At 57.4% G+C, this 22038-nt stretch overlaps 2 protein-coding genes across 2 annotated transcripts; both read left to right on the top strand.

The window, feature by feature from the left end:
• Positions 1–3199: 3199 nt before the first annotated feature.
• HOXA9 (homeobox A9) lies at positions 3200–7479 on the top strand. The gene is made up of 2 exons (XM_055314763.1): positions 3200–4966; positions 6076–7479. The coding sequence occupies exons 1-2, from the start codon at positions 4387–4389 to the stop codon at positions 6312–6314; spliced, it is 819 nt and encodes a 272-aa protein (XP_055170738.1). The 5' UTR covers positions 3200–4386; the 3' UTR covers positions 6315–7479.
• Positions 7480–10141: 2662 nt separating this feature from the next.
• HOXA7 (homeobox A7) lies at positions 10142–15282 on the top strand. Its single transcript, XM_055314611.1, has 4 exons — positions 10142–10257; positions 12302–12380; positions 13209–13796; positions 14817–15282. Exons 3-4 carry the CDS (start codon positions 13418–13420, stop codon positions 15149–15151), a joined length of 714 nt encoding a protein of 237 aa, XP_055170586.1. The 5' UTR covers positions 10142–10257; positions 12302–12380; positions 13209–13417; the 3' UTR covers positions 15152–15282.
• The last annotated feature ends 6756 nt before the right edge of the window (positions 15283–22038 follow it).

Here is a 22038-nt window from a genome sequence, read left to right as displayed (position 1 = left end):
CTTCCTTCCCTCCCCGCCCCCCTCCCAGATTTACTGTACCGGGGCCGGTGGCTTCTCCCTCCGCGACGCCTTAGCGGCAGCGCGGGACACACAGTGGCAGCGCGGGCGCAGGTTGGCAAGGGGCCGGGCCGGGCGCGATCGCAGGGTTCTCCCTTGGCGGCGGCGGCGGTGGCGGTGGCGGCGGCGGCGGCGGGCGAGGCAGCCCCGCGCGGGCAGCACCAGAACTGGTCGGTGATTTAGGTAGTTTCCTGTTGTTGGGATCCACCTTTCTCTCGACAGCACGACACTGCCTTCATTACTTCAGTTGAAATCGTCTCCAGGTACCTGTGCGCGCGGGGGCCGGGCCGGGCGGGGCATCCGGGCCCTGGTCGTGCCAGGCCTGCGGTGGCAACCTCGGCTTTTCCCGCGCAGGAGCCTCGTCCCTGCCTGCTTCTCAGCGTTTTGCCAGGCTGTTGGCCGCATTCCCCCATCCTCACCTGGCCCAGAGCAGGTACGGTCAGGTTAGCAGCTCCTAGGCGGACGCCAGGGGCGTGGTAGGGATTCTGGGCCCGCGCCATTCAAGGTCAGGGGCGCCCGCTTCCATCCTGGGCCTCCCCTCCTCCCCATCCAGGTCATTCTCCTGCAAGGCTGGGATCCAACCAGCTCCAATCCAGGGTAGGAGATCAGGAAAGATCCCTTTGAGAGAGACTCAGGCCAAACTAGGAGGGACAGGGCTGAAAGGGGCTGGGATCCTGGCCTTGTCACTTACCCTTCTCCGTGTAAGCTGCCCTCTGCTCCCAGGAGTCGCCTTTGACTCGTTTCTTCCGTCTTTTATTTCCTCCTTTCTTCCTCTTTTTTTCTTTTTCTTTATCCCGTCCTTTACTTCTTCCTTCCTTCTTTCTTTCCCTTCATTTGTCTTTCATGTTCTGTCTCTGTGCACCCAGTTTTCTATCTCCACTTCCTGTCTGCCCATATCTTCCTTCTGGAGGGACCCAGACCTGGCTTGGGGAGAGCCTGGGGTGGTGGTCTTATTTTTTTCTGCGTGCTCAAGTTGGGCTTGGAATCATCTGCCAAGGAAGGGCTCGCGTGGGACAGCTGTCGAGGGCTGTGGATCTGGGCCTGGTGTGTCGCTGCACAGACAAGGCCTCGGTTACGATCACGACCGGATGGCGGCGGCCTTGCGTTCTTATTCGGCGGGTCGGCAACCACAGCCTAAGAGATCCGGATGAGGGGGGCATTCGCGGCGTTTTTGTGTGCCCACACCGAGGGCAAGGAGGCCTTCGCCAGCCTCAGTGGGCACCTGAGGGTGGGACCTGGGCTGAGGCCACGCCAGGCTCCGTGGAGCCTGACTATGCGGGGAACTGGAAGCTTCCTCCTGGAAGCTTCCTCTGCTCTCCCAGGCCTGCCTGCGGGTCCCAGCCCTGGCTTTAACCGCGGTAGGGGAGCCCCGCTAGGGCAAAAACTGGTTGCTTGTTTGCCAGTAGCTTCTCCCAGGTTCAGACTCTGTTAGAAATGGCATCCTTGGTGCAGAACGGGTGCTGGAGAAAGGGACCCTTCCAGCTCCAGTCGGCTTCAAATAATAGGGGAAAGGTGTCCTAAATGCTACAACCATTGGATTACAAACTTGAGTCCTTGTTCCAAGTTGTAGTCCACCGTTGGAAGGCAGTCGAACCATGCTTGGTCTGGAACAGAAAATAACTTTCATCCCTCCCTGCTCCCCAAACGCACACTCATGGGGCCTTGAGACTCATGCCCACTGAGCTGTGTGTGCTTCCTTTCCCAGCTCTGGCTGCCGGCCCTGGAACTGTTTCCATTGCTCTGCCTGCGGTCCTCTTATCTGAAAGGCCAGCACACCGCTTTCCCCTCAACTCTTCTGTGCCATTTTCCGGACCAGAGTATTGGATTTGTTTAGAGGCCAAGGTTTTAGAACTCTCAGGCAAAAAGAGGCGGTTTGTAATTACATCCATTTATTATTTTTTTTATATACACACTCAGTCCCTTTCATTTCCAAAATAAAAGCTGACTCCAAAGCCTGAATATTTTCTCCCCGAGTCTCTGGACTGACGAAGAGGTAATATTAGTTTTTTTTGTATGTGAGATTTCTTCCCTTTTAGGCACCAGTAAGGACTGCTTAACACTCAGCGCCTGCTAATTACTTGGTAACTGTCCTATTCTGGGGACTAAGGCTCTTTAAACAGGCTTTCTATATATTTTAAAAAAATACTACTAATAATTCGAGTCTTCTCTGGGCACAAAAAGTCAAAAAGCAATGAGGCGAATCCAGCCTGCTTGCAGACAATTGCAATTTGGAGCGAGGTTTCCTCCAGGGTTAATGTTCCTTAATGAAAATCTCAGAGGCACCCGCGAACTGCCCAATATTTGGGATACACCGGGATGCGGTGGGGGTGGGGATCAGGCGGAGGAATTTACAGGGAAAGGAAAATATTAGGGGGGAGGAGGCTGAGGCGACCAGGACCAGCCACGTCGGAGTTCACTGTGTCGGCCACTTCCCTCTTCCGGCGAGAGCGGATAAAGGGGCACCCGGTTGGTCTCCGCCAGGCTCCGCAGCCTCGGTCTAGGGGAGAGCCTGGCGTTCGAGGGTCCCTGTCCCGGGTAGGGATGTATCAGGCTTTGGGGGAGGATTACTGGAACTGCTGGGGAGCATGAAGGCAGAAAAGGAGATGGAAGCGCCCTCGTCGCCCGCCCTCGCCGCTAGGGAAGTGGGCTAATGAGAAACACACTCTTGCAGGCACAGTGTTCACACGTGAATTTAATTACCCCGTTTTTTGGAGTCGAGGCTTTCCGTTCGGATTTGGGGTGGGTTTTTTTTTCCTTCCAACTACCAGAGGCCTTTTAATTTAACCCTGCAAGACTCTGAGGGGTGAGAAATGCCCTCCTCAATGTGGCCAAGCTAAGGAATGGGATTAAAGTCAATGCCCCGTGCCCCTCCCCGCTTTAATATCTAGCCCTGGACTTGAGCCGCGGTCGCCCAGCTTCGGGCTGTCCGGCCTGGTGAAAACCGAGGCGGGGCCCGGGGCAGTGGCCAGAAAGGAAGGAAGGAAGGAAGGAAGGAGCCCTGAAGAACCCATCCTGGGCGGCGAGGCCAACCGCTCCCGTGCGGGCCTCGCAGTTCCCGGAGCCCCGCGGTCTGTGCGGCTGGGCTGCCTTCTCGCAAGCCGATCTCGCCCTCCACGGAGGCTGCCTCGTGGGGTATTTTTTCGCAAGCTCGGGTTGGGGGAACGCGACAAACTTGCCGAGCTCAGCGTGAGGGCCTTTGGGGTCTGGGCACAGTTTTGGGTCTCCCGCTGCGTTCGCCTGGGTCTCCTCCTGATTCCCGGCACAGGACTCGTCGGGCGCGGGGGCGCGCGGGGGCGCGGGGCCGGGACCGAACCCGCGGCACAACCAGGCCCTCCAACCCTTGGCTTCTGGGACAAGCTGGCGGCTCCTCGGTGGAGCGCTCGCTGGAGGCGCAGCGGGCGAAGCTAGGAGCTAGCTGCCCGGGTGTCCTGGGATCCCATGGGGGCAGATTTCAGGGCCCCACAATAGGCAGTGCCCTCTCCAGGGCCTGTCGCTGCCCAGCGCACTCGGGCAGGGGCGGTGGTGACTCAGTTTGGGACGGATACTGCGTTGAATTAGACTTTTCGCGGCCCGTCCCGGGTAAACTCGCATCTCCCGGGGCTGCAGGGATTATTTACAGGGAGCTCGCCGACCAAACGCAACACTCTAATTTAACCTTTCCAAGTCCTCGTAAATTTTTACAGCTGGGAGCCACGGCGAAGCAAACGAATCAGTTGGTCGTTCCCAACTTTTCCACCAGCCTGTGTGGCTTCTGAAACAATAACTCCTTATGAAATATCATAAATATAGATTTAAATACAGTAGAGCGAGAATGCGATTTGGCTGCTTTTTTATGGCTTCAATTATTGTCTAATTTTATGTGAGGGGCTCCACTGGCCGCACTCGCACGCGGGACCCGCGCCTTGCTGATGGCGTGATTAATTGTGATATAAAATAGTCCGCTTAAGAAGTGTGTGTCTGGTGGTGGCGGTGGGAGGGGAGGGAGTACAGAGGCAAGGCCAGATTTGATCTTTTAATCTTCGTTGGCCACAATTAAAACAAACCCGATCGTGGAGCGCCGCGATCCCTTTGCATAAAAACATATGGCTTTTGCTATAAAAATTATGACTGCAAAACACCAGGCCATTAATAGCGTGCGGAGTGATTTACGCGTTATTGTTCTGCCGGGCGGGCACGTGACGCGCGCGGCCAATCGGGGCGCGGGCGCCGGCAACTTATTAGGTGACTGTACTCCCCCCCCCCCCCCTGGTGCCACCAAGTTGTTACATGAAATCTGCAGTTTCATAATTTCCGCGGGTCGGGCCGACCGGCCAGGCGCGGGGCACAGCGATGGCCACCACCGGGGCCCTGGGCAACTACTACGTGGACTCGTTCCTGCTGGGCGCCGACGCTGCGGACGAGCTGGGCGCGGGCCGCTACGCGCCGGGGGCCCTGGGTCAGCCTCCCCGGCAGGCCACCGCGCTGGCGGAACACCCCGACTTCAGCCCGTGCAGCTTCCAGTCCAAGGCGGCGGTGTTCGGCGCCTCGTGGAACCCGGTGCACGCGGCGGGCGCCAACGCGGTGCCCGCTGCCGTGTACCACCACCACCACCACCACCCCTACGTGCACCCCCAGGCGCCCGTGGCGGCGGCGGCGCCGGACGGCAGGTACATGCGCTCCTGGCTGGAGCCCACGCCCGGCGCGCTCTCCTTCGCGGGCTTGCCCTCCAGCCGGCCTTACGGCATTAAACCTGAACCACTGTCCGCCAGAAGGGGTGACTGTCCCACGCTTGACACTCACACTTTGTCCCTGACTGACTATGCTTGTGGTTCTCCTCCAGTTGATAGAGAAAAACAGCCCAGCGAAGGCGCCTTCTCCGAAAACAATGCTGAGAATGAGAGCGGCGGAGACAAGCCCCCCATCGATCCCAGTAAGTGTCTCCTCCCTTCAGACCCGCCGCCGCCTCCACGCCGGCCACCAGGATCTGCCAGCCCTTCGGCTTTCTCTTGAGCCTGCCTTCGCCTGCGCCGCCGAGAGCCTCTTGAGCAGGGGCCGGGAACCAGAAGTTGCTGTTTAGGATGCCTCGGATGGGGCCCCAATTCCAGAGAGCAGTGACAAGCCGGCTACCGGGTTGAGGGGGGAGGGGAGGCGGCTGCTGCGGGGGGGGGGAGAGAGAGAGAGAGAGAGAGAGAGGGCGGGGCGGGCGCTGCCGGCCTAGCCAAGACCAGCCGCCCCTCTCCCTGGCTGCCCGGTACCGAGACAGCAATACTTTGGGCCGTTCTTCGAAAGCAGCTCGGCAGAGAATCTTTTGTGCGGCTAGATTGTCCTGGAGCGGCGGCAGCCACTGCAGCCTAGACCCTGGAGAAGACGGCCGATTCCCTCCACTTCTTGCCTTCAGCCAGTGGCGGCGTAAATCCTGCCCAGGATGAGGCTGTAGGCGACCGGGCCACGGTGGTCCCCTTGCCAGATTATTCAAATACACTGGAGAAGTGATCCGCGCCCTTGGGGCGCCTTGGGGCGCGCGGTGAGGGCTGCCCGAGGCTCCCGCGGCCTTTCAGGGAGGTCAAAGAAGGATTGGGGAGAGAAGGAAAGGAGGGGAAGGGAGGCTACACACAGAGACAGTGTGTATGCGTGTGTGAGATGGTGAGAGGGAGAAGAGAATATGCGTGTTACAGGAACACAGGGAGCGTGCTGTCCCTGTGCCTGGCCAGAAGAGGATCTATTTCCAAATTTCACTCCTTGCACAGTGTGCAGAGGGTGGAAAGAAGGAGAGGAAACGGACCAGAGCACAGAGGAGGAGAAAGGAGGGTCTCCTGAGGGAGGGGGAGGCCGAGGTTTTACTGCGTGCAATTGTAAGTGACCGGTCCTCTGTCTGTCGGCCACAGTTCCATTGTGTACGGGTTCCGCTGCCCTTCCCTAACCAATTCTGCAGCATCCTGCGCTTTGGCCGACGACCCCAGGAGGTTCCCTGGCCCCCAATGGAGGGGGGAGGTGGGTGCTTCTCCTCGTTCTGAACCCCCTTGTCTGTCTCCCTCGCAGGCAACCCTGCTGCCAATTGGCTCCATGCGCGCTCCACGAGAAAGAAGCGCTGCCCCTACACCAAACACCAGACGCTGGAACTGGAGAAAGAGTTTCTGTTCAACATGTACCTTACCAGGGACCGCAGGTACGAGGTGGCCCGACTGCTCAACCTCACCGAGAGGCAGGTGAAGATCTGGTTTCAGAACCGCAGGATGAAAATGAAGAAAATCAACAAGGACCGGGCAAAAGACGAGTGATTCGAACGGAGTTCATTTAGAAAAGAGAGAGAGAGAGAGCTAGAGAGAACGAGAAAAAACTGCCCCATCCCTTCTCTCCCCCCCCCATTCCACCCCAGGCCTCCACCACCCCGCACAAAGCAGCTCTAAACTCCTGGCCTCCTCTCCCCCTGGCAAACCCTGCTCTGGCCGGCTCCTCCGCCTGCCGCTTTGATGGAGGAGGTATTGTAAGCTTTCCATTTTCTATAAGATGAAAAAAAGGTGGGGGGACATTAGCGCTGATGGCTGTGTGTGCTGGCTTGTATATATTTTTTAAACAATCTACCTGTTCCTGACTTCAAACAAAGAAACAAAAAAAACTACCTTTTTATAATGCACAACTGTTGACTGGCGGGCTGTATAGTTTTTAGTCTGTGTAGTTAATTTAATTTACTCTTTGTGTGGCAGAGCGATCTGCCCAGATACTTGAACACTGTGTTTTATTGTGGTAATTATGTTTTGTGACTCAAACTTCTGTGCTGGGTGATGCACCCGTTGTGATTGTGAAAGCTTAGAATTCAATTTCAACTCAGGTTGTTGATGAGGGAGAAAAACAGTTGCATAGAGTATAGCTCTGTAGTGGAATATGTCTTCTGTATGACTAGGCTGTTCACCTTTGACTGTAAACTAGCTGTAAGGATTTCTCAGTGAAATAAAATTTTAAAAGAAAGAAAGTGTTCTCCAGGATGCATAGATTCATGGTTTTTCTCTTCTTTTGAAATGTGGACATTTTAGTCTCTACATGCTCTATAGACCTGTCTTGTCCATTGTATATATAATCCACATATTAAAGAAAAAGTAATCAGACAAGCTTGAATATTGTTTTTGCACCGGATGAACATTGAGGAAATTCGGAGCTATACATATGTGCAGAAGGTTACTACCTATGGTTTACATTTAATTTTAATTTGGGGGGGGAATGAATGCTTATTGTAATGGAGTTAATTTTATTGATAATAAATTATACACTATGAAACCGCCATTGGGCTACTGTAGATTTGTATCCTTGATGAATCGGGGTTTCCATCGGGCTGAACATACACTGTATATTTTGCAATATTTACCTCAAGGCCTACTGACCAAATTGTTGTGTTGAGATGATATTTAACTTTTTGCCAAATAAAATATATTGATTCTTTTCTATTTATTTCGGGTCAGCTCTTTGCACCTTTTCCTCTGGGATTAGGGGAGCGTGGGTAGAGTCTCTGAATGGGGGCCGGGCCGGGCTGGGTTGGAGGAGGACAGAATCTGAATTTTACCTCCTGCGGGCTTTTGCAGCGGGGACCTGCGGCAGCCAGCTGCGCTCCCACTCCCGCTGGCTGCCTGGGCCCGCAGCAAGGAGCGACGAAGGAAGGCTGGGAAACGAGGGGCAGCGAGGCCTAGCTCCCGGGGTTGACCCGTCCCATTTGCGGGGAGGCCCAGAGGCCTCTGAGGAGCTGGGCTGAGATCTCGGGTATCCTTGGCCAAGAGTAGTAAAAGGCCACCGTTTCATCTTGGGGCCCCCAGAAATTTCCACAAGCCGGGTCCACTGAGTCTCCGGGGCCTTCCTCTGGCTTGGGGTGGAGTGGGGGGCGAGTGGAAGGGCAGGGCCCAGCGCTGAAGGGCCTGCCTCCTGAGGAGTCTCCACGGAGGGAAACAGGAGCCCGACTGCACCCCCCCCCCCCCCCCGCACTTCGGGGCCTTCAGTCAGACTGGCCTACCTGGGGGGCTCTGGGTTCTGTACCACACTCCCCTCCCGAGCACAAGTCCTGGCAGCGGCAGGGCCTAGGCAGCCGGGGAGCCTGAAACGCCATAAAAGCAAATGAGGGCTGTTGCCGTTTATGGGGTGTAAAGGGCTGCGGGGGGAATGGCTACAACTTCGGAGGCCCGAGCGCCTTATAGATGTGGCCAGAGGGTTCACCTCATCTCCCACCCCCCTTTTCTTTTCTCGCTCTCCTCGCCCTCCCCCCACCACCCCGAGACTTCTGGAAAGTTGTCTGAGTTCCGACGCTTTAAGGGGGAACCAGGACGCCCGAGGGATGGGTCTTCCCCTTACACCCCCACCCCCACCCCGCCGCCAGGTTGGGACGCCCTCAGTTGTTGCAGACAGAAGGAACTTCAAAGAATGGGCAGTAAGGGTGTGCCATAAAGGCCGGGTCTGCGAACTGTCTGGAATTCGGCCCTTAATGAGTTTACAACTGTCCAGCCCCAATTAAGATTTTCCACCAAAGCCCTTTCATTTGTTTGCTCTGTCTGCACCGATAAAGCGGCTGCGGAAACAGCTCTTTTATGGGCACCGCGCTCTCGGCAGCGTAGATTCCGGGCTCCACGCACACACACACCGCCTCCGCCCCAGGGACCCGGCCCTCGCCCACCTTTGGGAGTGGGGCGCCCCGGCCCGCCTCGGCGGCCGACGAAGTTCAGGCCGGGCTGCCGGGGCTGCAGTGCAGAGATGCGGCCAGCAGATGGCAGTGTGGCTCCACGCAAGAGGCGCCCGCGCCGCCATCTCCCGCCGCCGCAACCCTGGGAAGTTCCTAAGATGTCGACTTGACGCTCGCCTTTCTCGAATGGGAGCCCCAGATTTGAATGCACTGCGCTCGTATATTTTCTGTGCTGCTCAGGCCGGGCCGCAAACAGGCAAGCGGTGGGGCTCTCCGGACCCGCACCGCTCCGGCCCCCCTTTCCTCTGCCCGATTCCGGAGGCCTAAGCGCTGCGTGGCTGCAGCTGTCCGGCGGCTGCGGGGCTGCAGCCCCGGGCGCGGGGGCGGCTCTAAGGTCACCGTCCCCAGTCCGGGACGGGCCTTGGGCCAGCGCGACGCTCGGAGAACTCGACTGACCGGCGGACACACCGCAGGACTGAGGCCTCCAGCCCCGGGACTCGGTGACCTCCCGGAGGGTGTGCAGAGGGCGCCTACCTTGGCCAAGGGTTCTGCGGCGGCGGCGGGGGAGGCTCCCTCACGCTGCGCCCGGGTGCCCGGCCCCGGGGAGCCAGCACCCTGGAGAGCCAGGACCCCAGGGCCCCAGGACCCGGCCGCCTCGAATAAGTGACAGTAAAATCAGGCGGCTGATAATCGGGGGGTGGTGGGGGGGGTGGAGAAAGGCATTCTTGCTGACTTTCTGGCGTGCGTTTGGCGGCTGAATTGCCCGAGACGGAGAATCCCTGGGAGCACAGCAGGGGCTGCTTTGATTGTTCTAAAAATAAACGCGATGCTTAAAATAATGATAATAACATCCTCGCTCCGGGCTAGGAGTTCACTTCGTGAAAGCTGCCGGTGCTTCTCTCGCCACCGAACTTCCTTGGCAGTGGAGCGGCTCAGGAGGCGAGGAGGAGGGAGAGGACCCCAAGCTAGGCCCAGCCCATCCTGGACCGTGGGCGGGGAACACGCCCCGGAACCTTCCAGGAGGCGGCCGCGAGCGCGGGTGCGAGGATCAGCCCGTGGTGCCCAATAGTTTCGGAGGGAAAACGCAAAGCAAACAGAGAACCCCTCGAAGCACCCCGGAGCCCTGTGAACACGCCACGCGGTGTGTTTATTTGGGTTGTAATAGTCTCTGCCAAGCCCACAAAATGTTTACAACCTGCGTCTCCGCGCTGTACACGCTGTAAAACTGGGGACTGGATTTTGGCTGACATCTCCTGAGTGTCTCTCTCTCTCTCCCTCTTCTTCCTTCCCTCCCTCCCTCCCTCTTCTTCCCTCTCCTCCCTTCTTCTCCGTTTATAGACACACGTTGGTATTGCAGCACACGTCCTCATTATATTTCCTTATATAACACACACACTTTGACAGCATCTGATTGTAAGAAGGGTTTTATATAGCTTCCGCCGAGAGCCGCCCGTGGTCATGCATCCAAGCTGCAGATAGAAAGCTCAATTTATGTAACTACAAATAAATGGTGAAGGAGCAGATCGGTGGCGACCGCTTCTCTCCACCAATGACGGAGGCTTCAGGTAGGTGCCGGCGGGTTGGGATCCCAGAGGCCTCACGGACTGCCACGCGCGGGGCCTCCCTTGCCCTTGGCCGGCTGGTTGGCTGGGAGGCGGCTCTCCTGGCCCGGCTGCCTGGGAAGCGCTTCCCTGGTTAGCTGCCAGCCTTCGCTCCTTTGCACTCGTCGGGCATGGATTTGTCCCCGCGCCGGGACCGGGGACTGCTCAGTGGCGGAGGAACCGAGCGCAGCCCGCGCGAGGGGCAGGGGCGCGAGTGGAAACGTTAAGAGAAGCAAATCGCCAGCCGCCAGACTCCAGGCAGCCTCCCTGCGCTCCCCCCACCCAGAGCTGGGCTTGCATTCTTAGCTGGGCTGCAATATTGAGCAGTTTGGTAACAAGAAGCAAGGGAAACACACTCCGTGTGATAGGTAGGAGCCCAACTCTCCAGGAGAGCGGTGAGGAAAAAAAAAAAAAGTCTTTATCTAAAGACAGCTCGGCTGATGAGAAACCCGCCTGCACGTGCCTGCTCCATCCAGGCTGATCGTCAACGAGTATTTCTGTGAATATGATCACATATAACCCAGTGCATTTGTGTCTTTTCAGACAAATAAGTAGGAAAGCAATGGATCGAGAACACGAGATTAAGGAGGCCTTACTGAAAGCCTGACTCTGTCTGGCCTTTTCGTTTTAAAACCCTGCCACAGGAGGCAGGAGGGAAGAGAGAAGCCCAGAAACGAAAGAAAGGATTCGGCACCCGCGGGGCTCGGCCCAGTTGGCTGACTTGGGCCCGGAGAGGCTGAGGCCCTGACGGCAGTATCTGGATTTTCCTTGGCCCAAGCAGAGGGGCAGTGCGTCCTGCCAGGACCGTTTGGACCTGCGCCGGAAAAACCCAGGCAGGGATGAGCCTGTGGCGTGGGCTCCGAGCCCTCTTGGCTGGGATTGCGTTCCTTCTCGCGCTCCCTGAAATGCATCCCCACCGGGGCTGGGTCGTTTCACTTCAGGGCAAGGTTTTGCCTTAAACGCCATCGCTGTCGGCTGCTCCAGCCGGCCCGAGTCTAGACAGACGGCGGCGGCGGCGGCGGGCCGGGTCTTTCTCTTTGCATCTTGCTCTGTGTCACCCGGGGAACAATTTATTGGTCTAAAGCTGTCTAATTCCGTCTCTTTGATCTCCTAGCTTCCTTGCTTGCTTCGTCTTCCTTAAACTTTTTTAGGTATTTATTTCCTGCCAGAAAATGATGCTATTTAGAATATTTAGTTTTTCTTCTCTTCCCATGTTACAGCCTCCATTCCCCAACTGAGACAAGCTATCATCCCGGTCCTCCATAAAGGGCATCCCCGGATATTGCCTCCCCACCAGCCCCGTGCCCCCAGGGGAAACCAGCAGGCGCCCACCTGCCCGGACAGCCCCCACCTCTCCACCCACGCCCCTGGGCAGCCCGCTAGGCAGGAACTAGGGCTCCGTTGCATCCGGGTCTGAACCCTCTTGCTGCCTTTTGTGCTCCTGGGACCCCCTGAGAGGGTGCAGTGAACAGGGGCGGCCTGGACTCTCTGAAAGTGATGGGAAGTGCTTTGTACACAAGGAACCAAACTCTATAATTTAGAGGAGAATTTCCGGAGCAATTCCATTGTGAGGTCGGGTTTATGGTGTGCAATCGAGCTGAGCAGTAAAAGGCATACTGACCTGGCGGCTGGGCTTCCAGTGCGGCCTGAGCAGTTTATGAGGCGTTTAGGGGAAGGGTTCGCCCCACCACACTCCACGGAGCGGTGGGCAGCAGGGGCTTCGGCTGGTCCAACCCTGCACAGGGTTGGAGGCTTGGAAAGGTAAGCTCTATGCGCTGGGGGCCTGGATGGGGAGGAGGGAGACTATTATGTGTTCCCCTCTCTGTGAGCCAGTCTTGGAAATGTGAAGCCTCCAGAGCTGGGTGGTCTTTCGAGAAGTGTCCCCCTATTTTGTTTTGGGGGGTCTCTAAAAGAAATAGAGGTCCATAATGGGCTGAGGTACCCAGGCACCTGGGCCCCTCTTTCTCCTCTCCAAACTGGCTCTAAAGTGTGTATTGCTTGTTCCCAGGCACTCAAGACCAAGAGGAGCTGGCAGAGGAACATGATTGGCCCTGAAGCAGCTTTCCAGAGAAGTCCCAGCTCTAGGGGTACCTGGAACGGTGTGGGACCTGAGGTTCCTCCAGCCTTAGGGAAGGAGATTTGGTTTCCCTGGAGCCAGGGGGAACCAGAGGTTGCAGGGAGGACAAAAGAGAACTAGCCAGTTCTTAGGCTGCCAGAGGCCAGCCAGGTGCCCAGCAGCGAATGCACAGAGCCTGCCAGGACAGCGGTGTCCAGGAGGAGGGAGGAGAACCCCACGTTAATAAATCTGTTGGCAAATGAGGCTCATTAATAGATAAATATTTCACTGCTTCCTTTAAGGCGGATAAACAGTGTGCCGCCGATTAAGGAAAGGAAGCCTGGAGACGTTGACTTTATTCGAACCACATGGTTCCAGTTTGTGGTGGCGTTCTCGCTGCAGCTGGAAGCGACGCTGCGCCGGCCCCATCTGGATCACAGTCTAAATGGGCCTATTGCCCAGTGGACCTGGACGGGGGTGGGGGCCGCGGGGAGGGTGGGGGGTGGAGGGTGGAGGAAGATGAGGGCAAAGACCCGATTTGCCCAGAGCTGAGATTTGCCCACGGGCTGCCGTGGGGCGGGCGGGTGCGCAGAGGGTAGAGACCCTCTCGCTAGGCTGGGTCAGGAGACAGGACAGGGGGCGGGAGGGCCCGCAGGCTCGGTCCAGACTTCGGTAACAGGCAAAAGGAGGCTGTCCCCGGCCGAGCCCGCGCAGCCTCCGCCCGCCCGGCGTCCAGGTGGCGCCGGGCTGAGCGCTCGCGCGGAGCCTCGGGGTCCCTTCCCCGCGGGACGCGCCGCACCCGCGGGGCGCGGGCGGATTCGTTGGCCACATATTTGAGCCTCTTCCCCTTCCATTCTAGGCTGCCGCGGGCCCCGCGGAGCAAGACCACCTGTGAGGGCTGCTGAGATTGGCGGAGGCGGTCATGTGGGCGGTCACGTGCTGCGGCGAGCTCCGTCCAAAAGAAAATGGGGTTTGGTGTAAATCTGGGGGTGTAATGTTATCATATATCACGCTACCTCGTAAAACCGACACTGAAAGCTGCCGGACAACAAATCACAGGTCAAAATTATGAGTTCTTCGTATTATGTGAATGCGCTTTTTAGCAAATATACGGCGGGGGCTTCTCTGTTCCAAAATGCCGAGCCGACTTCTTGCTCCTTTGCGCCCAACTCGCAGAGAAGCGGCTACGGGGCGGGCGCCGGCGCCTTCGCTTCGACCGTGCCGGGCTTGTACAATGTCAACAGCCCCCTGTATCAGAGCCCCTTCGCGTCGGGCTACGGCCTGGGCGCCGACGCCTACGGCAACCTGCCCTGCGCCTCCTACGACCAAAACATCCCCGGGCTCTGCAGTGACCTCGCCAAAGGCGCTTGCGACAAGGCGGACGAAGGCGCGCTGCACGGCCCGGCCGAGGCCAATTTCCGCATCTACCCCTGGATGCGGTCTTCAGGTAGGCGAAGTAGCCAGGCGGGCGGGGGGCCGGCGGGCGGGGCGGCAGCGCGGGGCGGCAGCGCGGGGCGCGGGGCGCGGGGCGCGGGGCTGCGGAGCGCCGAGCGCGGAGCGAGGCGACTGCGAGCCGGCGGCCCCGTGACTCCTGGCGGCGCAGCCTTTCTGGTTTTAATTAGAGTCAAGGCGCCATAGCGTGGAGAGCCCGTAGCATTGTATGTAAATGAGGCTCATAAAACTTTTTATGACCCAATTAATGGGTTCGATCCTCGTAAATTTATTTAACTCCATTTGCCTTGGAATTTTAACATTTTGTTCGCTATTCTCTTTCTCTCTCTTTCTCTCTCCCTTTCTTCTCTCCCTCCCTCCTCCTTTTCCTTTCGGCCAGGCTTTCCTTTTTCAAAAGCAGGAAGAGCCAAACCCTCCTTCAGGCCAGGGCCCCTCTGACGCCCCTGTGCCAGGGGCCATTTAAAGGAGGGGTGGGGAACGGAGAGAGCGGGGACGGGGGGGGGGTCGGAGTGCCCCAGGAAGGTCCGGGGATGGGGGCGCGGTCTTCCAGGGAGGAAAGGCGCCCCTGGAGTGCGGACTGCCCGAGGGTCACCCACTTGCCTAGGAAGGGGGGGGGGGAAGCGGCCCAGCTCGCCTTTGAATGGCAAAAGCGCAGCGTCTCCCACTTGCCCACACTCTATATTTACAATTTCCCTTTGTCAGGGGGAAGCGGGACATTGTGGAAGCCTAGCCGGCTGGAAAGGGCGGTTGTAAAGTTGGGATTCTGCGCCTTTCCTCCTCACAGAGCTGCCTGCGCGTCTGGCACCGCAGTTGGGGTCTTCCGCTAACGCTCCCGCTCCTCCCCCAGCTCCGTTCGGGGGCGCGGGCGGAGGGGGGACGCGCGCCCGGGTCAGCGCTGGGAGAAAGGTGCAGGCTCTGGGACGGCGGCCTGGCTAATGCACTGTCCTGTCTGTGTCTCTGTTGGTTTATCTGTCCATGTGTCCATGCGTCCGTGTGTCCGCATGTCTGCTCCCAGGGCCCGACAGGAAGCGGGGCCGCCAGACCTACACGCGCTACCAGACGCTGGAGCTGGAGAAGGAGTTCCACTTCAACCGCTACCTGACGCGGCGCCGCCGCATCGAGATCGCCCACGCGCTCTGCCTCACCGAGCGCCAGATCAAGATCTGGTTCCAGAACCGCCGCATGAAGTGGAAGAAAGAGCATAAGGATGAGGGTCCGGCCGCCGCCGCCCCCGAGGGCGCCGTGCCCACCGCCGCCGCCGTCGCCGCCGCCGCCACCGCCGCCGCCACCGACAAGGCCGACGAGGAGGACGAAGATGAAGAAGACGACGACGAAGAGGAGGAGGAATGAGGGGCCAAGTCGGGGCCCTGGCTGCAGCAGACAGTCGGGAAAAGCGTCTTTAGAGACTCACTGATTTTATTTACAAAAGTGGAAAAAAATAAAAAGAAAACGTAAAAACAAAAACAAAAACAAAAACAAAACAGTCCCCAACCTGCACCCATCTGCCCCATTACCCATTCCAGCTCCCATCTTTTCTGGACCGAGCAGCCGCCTAGCCTGGGTCCCCTTGGGGATCTCTCTGCCCCCAAGTACCCCCAGCAGACACCCTCCCTAACCCCAGTCGGACCGGCTCTGTGCTGGCACGGCTAAAATACTACCTAGCACAGGCCTCAGCGAGAGGCACCCCAAACTACCTATGGGCCCAGCCCCAGTAGGCCTCCACTCCCAGGAAGCCCAGACCTGTCCCCACACTGGCAAACACCCAGCACCTCCCCCATACCGACAAGGACCTGATCTTCTCAGTACTACCTACTAGTCCCAAACTACCTATTTTGTGCTCGCTCACTGGCTCGCCTGCTACCTAGTGCCGGCCCCTTCCCCCGCCAGGCCCCTCCTGCTTCTGCCTGGCAGCCTTGAGGGGTCCCTGAGGCTGCATGGAGAAGGCACTGGGGTCCGGGGACCAGGGTATTGGCTTCTATTTAAATTGAAAAATAATATATTTATTCCAAAGCATTCTAAGTGCTGCAACCTAGAATCCCTCCTTCTCTGGCCTGGGCATCCCAAGTTCAGGCCCATTACCCCCACTTCTGGAGGGGAGCATTCCCAAGCTAGCTGCAGATCTCTGGGTTAGCTTCTGCTTAGTAGGACTGCAGAGTTGCTCCCAGCCTCCCTGCACTTCCCCAAATCCTACTGTCCAGCCATGTTGAATATATACACCCTGACTTTTCCTACAATAGCAAATAATGTATATTTGAACAAGATTTTTTTTTGTCATTTATATAGTCTTGGAGCTCATTTGTAAGGCAATGTCTTGACTTGGGAAGGATGTGTTAATGGGGTGACTTTGTAGCATGGTGTGTTGTCTTGAGCTAACTTTATAGCTGGTGGGGAGAGCCGTTGCCCTTCCCAATGCCCTTCATCTCTTGTGTTGTCCTGCGTCCCCCTTGTCCCTGTAGGCTCTAGCTTGGGGTTCCAGGAATGGGAAGGCACGCTTCCTGTCTTGCCCAGCTAACCGTGTTTTATGTAACAAAAATAAAGATGCTTGGTGACAAAGAAACGTGGACTGCTTTATACAGGGGGGCCTGGGAAAGTAAGGTAAGCATGACTGGAGAGCAAAGCCTGGCTATGTCTCTATGTCCAAAGGGGCTTTGGAGAAGCAAAAGTGGAAGGACAAATGGGGTCCAAGTGTTGAGTGTCTATGTATTGGTGTATATGTGTGTCAAGTCCCTTTTGGTGTGGATTTGTATAGGTATGTGTGTACCTCTTTTGTATGTGTATTTTATGTATGTGTGTATTGCTACATGAGTCAATAATTTTATGTGATTCTATGTCCATAACTGAGTGCATGTGTTTCTGTGTGTAAATAGTTGCGTGTATTTCCATGTCAATAATTGAGTGTGTGCTTTTCTGTGTGTCATAATTGTATATGAATTTTTCCAGAGATTTTCATCTTCGTTTTGTGTGTGTGTGTGTGTGTGTGTGTGTGTGCACAAACATCTTCCAGATCTCTTGAAAACGGAATCTTCAATGGATATGTTATAGTCTATGAACCTCCCTAAAAAACCCCTCCACAAATTCCATGAGCGAATACAAAATCCACCTTTTCCTCTAAGGCTGTGGGGTGGGCTGGGTTAGGGGTATTACCCTGCCAATGATCCCGAATTTTCCATGAGTCCTGAACAGGGCCCCAAGCTAGGAGGTGGGATTCAGGGCCTCTGACGCAGCCCCCCGCCCACCCTGCATTCAGGCAAAGCCAGGGCGCCGGGCACAGCGCTGCAGCTGAGGGGTGTGGGAAGGGGCAGGGACCGCAGCCCCGGGCTGCTGCTGAGCCTGGGCTGCTGCGGAGCCTTGGCGGGGGCGTCCGTCCGGGTGGGCGCGGGGAAGGTGGAGGGTCTGGGTAGGGGCGAGGGCCGATGGGGACAGCGCAGGATAGCCTGAGCTGGGCAGGCAGGCGGAGACCTCGACTCCAGCCTCCTGCCTAGGCTGGGCCCGCTTCTTATTGCTCTTTTAATAAAACCCGGCCCAATTGGGTTTGTAAAACCTGCGGCCCCAAGTCGGGGCGGCCTCCGTGGTAAGATGGCGCCGGTGTAAGAGCTGCCTCCTCTTAGTGATGGGGAAAGGGTCATAAATCCGTTGTTGTTTATGAAAATTTACAACTTTGCAATACAACTTTATGAGTTGTTCGGCCCTTCCATTGGCCGCTGTCGGTCATGTGGATGGGAACCGTGAACATGAACTTTTTTATAATTTCCCTTGCGAGAATAGAGCCGCATTCTTTTGCTCCGCTCGGTCCTGCCTGCTTCGGAGCTCTGCCTTCCAGCCGGGCTTGGCTGCGCTTTGTCCGGCGATGGCGAGCCAGACGAGGCCCTGGCCCGGCCCGGCCCGGCCGCTCCCGCTGGAGGTGGGGCGCGTCCAGTTCCCGGCGCCTGGGCGGCCGCTTTGCAACTCGCAACCTGGCTAATTTCCTGCGTCCTCTGGCACCAGGAAGGAGGACAATTCGTCTCCCCGGCTGCCCAAGCGACAGCTGTCAGAGGGGCAGGAGCTTCTGGGAGCCGCCATCTGAAGGTGAGACAAGTGGGGAGACAGGAGCAAAGGTGGTGAGATGGCAGCCGGCGCCGGCGGCGGTGGGGGGAGAGGGCACCCGGGGCGGCTTGGAAGAGGGACATACTCACCCTCGCCCACACTCAGCGCTCACACTTGCCCCCCATCACGCGCGCTCGCGCGCACACACACACACACACGAGCGCGCGCGCACACGCACACACGCACTCCCTGCACACACGCGCACACGCGCGCACACACTCCCTTTCTCTCGCCTCCCCCTGGCTCACCAGGGCAGTAATGCCAGCCTTCCTTCCGTGGCACAGCGCCCTGGCACGGGGCAGGAGCACTGAGGGCTTCTCTCTCCTCTTCCCCAGCGACCTTGCCGAGCCCCCAAAAGAAGTGGCCCTGCATTCTGCGTTCCCTAACCAGACTCTCGGGTTTGAAGGTGTTTTGTTTTTTTTTTTTTTTCATTCATGACCCAATTGGCTCGATTGAAATCCCCAACCACCGGAGACCATTCTGGACCTGGGGAGGTGGGAAGAGGTGAGGGGGGGCAGAGGGAATTAATTGACATGCGTTTTATTAGTATCAACATAGCACCTTCTATTCGGAGGGACTAGGTTTGTGGAGGGGAAGGTAGAATGAGGGGGAAAAAAAAACACAACAGGAACTTACTAATTCAGCCAGGTTCCTCTGCTGATTGCCTGCTTCCCTTCACTCGGTGTTCCGATGACAGAGGTGTCTGAAGCGCGGGGAGAGGGACTGGGTGCGTGGGTGGAACTCTGCGTTGGAGGAGAGGATGGGGTTAATTGGCTGGTGTTGCTTGGCGGGAAGTTTCGGTGCTGAGAAATGTAGTGGTTGTTATCGAGAGTGGCAGGGGCCGCAGCGAAGGTTGAAGGGGGGACGCAAACCGAGGCTGGGCGATAGGGGGACCCCCCCACCCCCCCACCTCGGCGCAGCCCGCTGGCGACCGCACGCCCCACTTTCCGCGAGCGCGGAGGGGACCGTGGAGCCGCCCGGGGAGGAGAGCACGGAGGGTGCCGTGGGCGTTGGCTTTATGGGGCGCGGTGGCACCGGCGGTGGCGTGGCCCGGGTGCGTCTCGGCCAGATTTGCCCCAGACGCTTCCTGGGACTGCGACCAGAAAGGATCCTGAGGTTCTGGGCTCGAGTTCTTTTTGTTTGTTTTGTGGCCTCGGTTGATGTTGTTTTCCCACCCTAAGACAATGCCTTGGTATGCATTAGAACGTCGAGAAGCGGCCGCGGCCGTTTGGGACGGCCACCGGCGCCCTGGGTGCGCTCGGGGCGGATAAAGCGGCGCGTTTGCGTCGCAGGGCCGCGGGCTGCCTGACTGCGGCTGCCGCGGGCAGATTATTTATTGCGGCCGCGCCGGGCGCTCGCTGCTGCCACGCTGTGGCCGTCGCCGGGACCGACGCCAGCCGCAGCCCCGCGTCTTGCAGCCTGGCGCGACTGCTGCGCGGGCCCCTCAGAGATTCCCAAGCAGGCCGAGGAGAGGGGGGCAAGGGAGGACCCGATGGGCGGCCTCCCAGGGCCTGTCGGGAACCTCCCCCGCCTTGGCCACCCCTGACCAGAGCTGGACGCCCGGCTCTGCTCGGGCCCTCCTCCCACCCCCAGCGCCATGGAGACTGGTTGCACAGGCGGCCTGGCACGTCATGGCTGCTTCTGTCCAAACTGCGCGTCCCAGGGCGCCCCCGGGGCGCACGCTGGTGCGGGGAAGACGCCCGCTTTGGGATTTTGAGATCGGAGAGACCTCTCCTGGTCCCGAGGCCTGCAGGCCTGGCTGGCCCTGAGGAGGATTGACTATGGCAAGAAAGGCGGGCTTTGGCGTCAGGCGAGGGCCTGTGACAGGCGGAGGCCGCACCTGTATGCTATGGGCTCTGGCCTGGGCTACAGATCCAGGCGGCCTGGGTGGCCCTCAAGGTCCCCCCCAACACACCGGCGGGCCGCTCTCCAGGCTGGCGGAGGTCGAGTGGGCAGCCCAGGGAAAGGGCGGACTGTGGGGCCCTGCACACCATCCAGTCCCCTTTGAAGAGCAGCTGAAAGGTAAGTGGACTTTCTCCGTGGCTTTGACCTAGAAGAGAGAGTCCTGGGAGCCGTTCTCACTATCCCAGGAGAGGCTCCCTCCAGCGTCTGGGGCTCCTATTCTGGCCTGAGCGGTGTGTGTGTCTCTCGCTCTGTTTCTCTCTCTCTCTCTCTCTCTCTCTCTCTCTCTCTCTCTCTCTCTCTCCATATATATAGGCACCTAATGCTGGTTGGAGAAATAAATTGGGCCGTTGCCAACATAATATGTACCAGCCTTGGCTAACACGTAGAGATTTAATTTATTTTTTCTATCTCAGTGCCTACAGAAGCTGGAAATACAGTATTTTTTGGCTCTTAGCTGAGAAATCAAATTCTGTCATTGTCTGGCGTAATTATTAGATCAAGAATCCAAGTCAAACCATGACAAATAGTAACAATGGTAGCATATGTAGTAAACTGCCATCAGTCCCAATACTGTGTGAGACCTGGAGATATGAAACAGAAATTATAAATGTAAACATTTATCAACATCTCTCAACAGTTATTTTCGTCTTATATAATAATAATTTGTTTGAAATCACTGTCATCTGATGGTCTTGTTTAAGAAACAATAACTCAAACATGATTTTCTTTGGATCTAGCTTTAAAAATATAGTTTCCTTTAGAATTTTAACCTAGAGCTTTCATTTGCGCCTATCGTGTCTATTCCCTGAAGGAATTCGAGGGAAATGTTATATTCTATCTTCTCCTGCGGGGCCCTTCTTTATATATACAAAGGGGAAACTTTCCCAGCTTGGATTGGTTTGGGACACAGGCAGAAGGCTTCTGGGTGCAGCCCCCATCGGGTGGGCAACAGCCACTTTCAGGGGTGCTCACGAGATTCTGTGGGGGCCACCCATAGTCCCATCCTTTCCCAATTTTATCCTTTTGAGGGAAGTGAGGGCAGGGGAAAAAATTCAAAAAGCAAGGAAGAGATTAAGGAAGTCGTTGGCAGATCCCTAGGAGGCATTGGCATCCCACCCCCCCAAGTCCTGAACCCCATCTGCCTGCATTCACCAGAATCTTACAGATCTTACAAGTATCCTCTGGAAATACAACCAAATTGTATAAATAGTCTTTCTTCAGCCTCCACAGAATTGAGGATTTTAAAGCTAATTCAAGGGTTTTACTAGCCCAAGAAATACAGTTGTAAAAATGCCAGTGGAAAGGTATCACATTTTACAAAATGAGATTGATCCATGTGCTGTAAAAGTCAACTATCTGGAAGGCACACCTCTCAAGCAAGGGAAAGTAAACCAGGACATGCTTTTCACATCCTGTCTGGGGAAGGCCAGGCCTGGGACCACGGTAAAAAGCAATGCAGAGGATTCCTGGAGCGGTTGAGGCAGCTCTTCCTGGTATAGGAGCAACTGCGGGCAGCAGACCCCCAACAGCCCCAGGAAAGGCAAGGAAGGGGTACACCCCAGGAAAGGGCGGGCTGTGGGATGCCCCGCAAACCAAGCACACCAATGATCTCACAGCCTTGGAAATCCCAGCTTCCTTCTATGCCTGGCTGGGCAGAGACCTTGGGTGGCTGTGCCTCCAGAATGAGGACAGAGGTTCCACATCTGGATCTGTCTCAGCTCTGAGCTGTCAGGGTGTCGGGTTGGCGAGGCCCAAGTGCTGGGCGATGGGAGCAGGTCCCACAGCCGGCTTCCGAGCTCAGTCTCAAGACCACTCCTCTGTAGGTCCCTTTCTTGTTGAAAACAGTGGTTTCTGGCCTCTCAGTTCCTGGGTGCAGAGGTAGGACGGGGGATGCCCAGCTTGTGGGGTGCTTTGAGGCCACGCAGTCGCTGGCCATTGGAGGGGAGCCCGTCAGGACTCAAAGGAGGCGTGTTGTGTGTGGGAGGATGGGGCCGGTCGGGGAAGAGGTTTGGCCGCATCCTGGTCAGCTGGAGGTGAGCCTTCCGCACCCGGCGGCGGCGGCGGCGGCAGCGAGGCCCAGGCCCTCGGTGGGTGTGGGGAAGGAGAGGAGAAAGGGATGCACCGACTGCTAAGGTGCAGGAGTGAGGAGCAGGGCGTGAAGGCCTGGTTTCTCACACCCCCTTCTCGAGCTCTGGAACCCGCACCCACGGGTAGGGGAGCGCAGAGGGAGGGGCAAACTCAGGGCCCTG

The sequence above is a fragment of the Nyctereutes procyonoides genome, unplaced genomic scaffold (assembly GCF_905146905.1).
Source record: "Nyctereutes procyonoides isolate TBG_1078 unplaced genomic scaffold, NYPRO_anot_genome, whole genome shotgun sequence".
NCBI classification, from domain to species: Eukaryota; Metazoa; Chordata; class Mammalia; order Carnivora; family Canidae; genus Nyctereutes; species Nyctereutes procyonoides.
Note: the sequence above shows the minus strand (reverse complement) of the source record. Positions and strands in the feature narration are given on the sequence as shown.

What these genes read in the sequence shown, in the direction of transcription:
- HOXA7 (XM_055314611.1), top strand. Translation starts at nt 13,418, where the DNA reads ATGAGTTCTTCGTATTATGTGAATGCGCTTTTTAGCAAATATACGGCG. An exon ending in CCCCTGGATGCGGTCTTCAG is followed by an intron (nt 13,797 to 14,816) that starts GTAGGCGAAGTA and finishes GTCTGCTCCCAG; the next exon opens with GGCCCGACAGGAAGCGGGGC.
- HOXA9 (XM_055314763.1), top strand. Translation starts at nt 4,387, where the DNA reads ATGGCCACCACCGGGGCCCTGGGCAACTACTACGTGGACTCGTTCCTG. An exon ending in CAAGCCCCCCATCGATCCCA is followed by an intron (nt 4,967 to 6,075) that starts GTAAGTGTCTCC and finishes TCTCCCTCGCAG; the next exon opens with GCAACCCTGCTGCCAATTGG.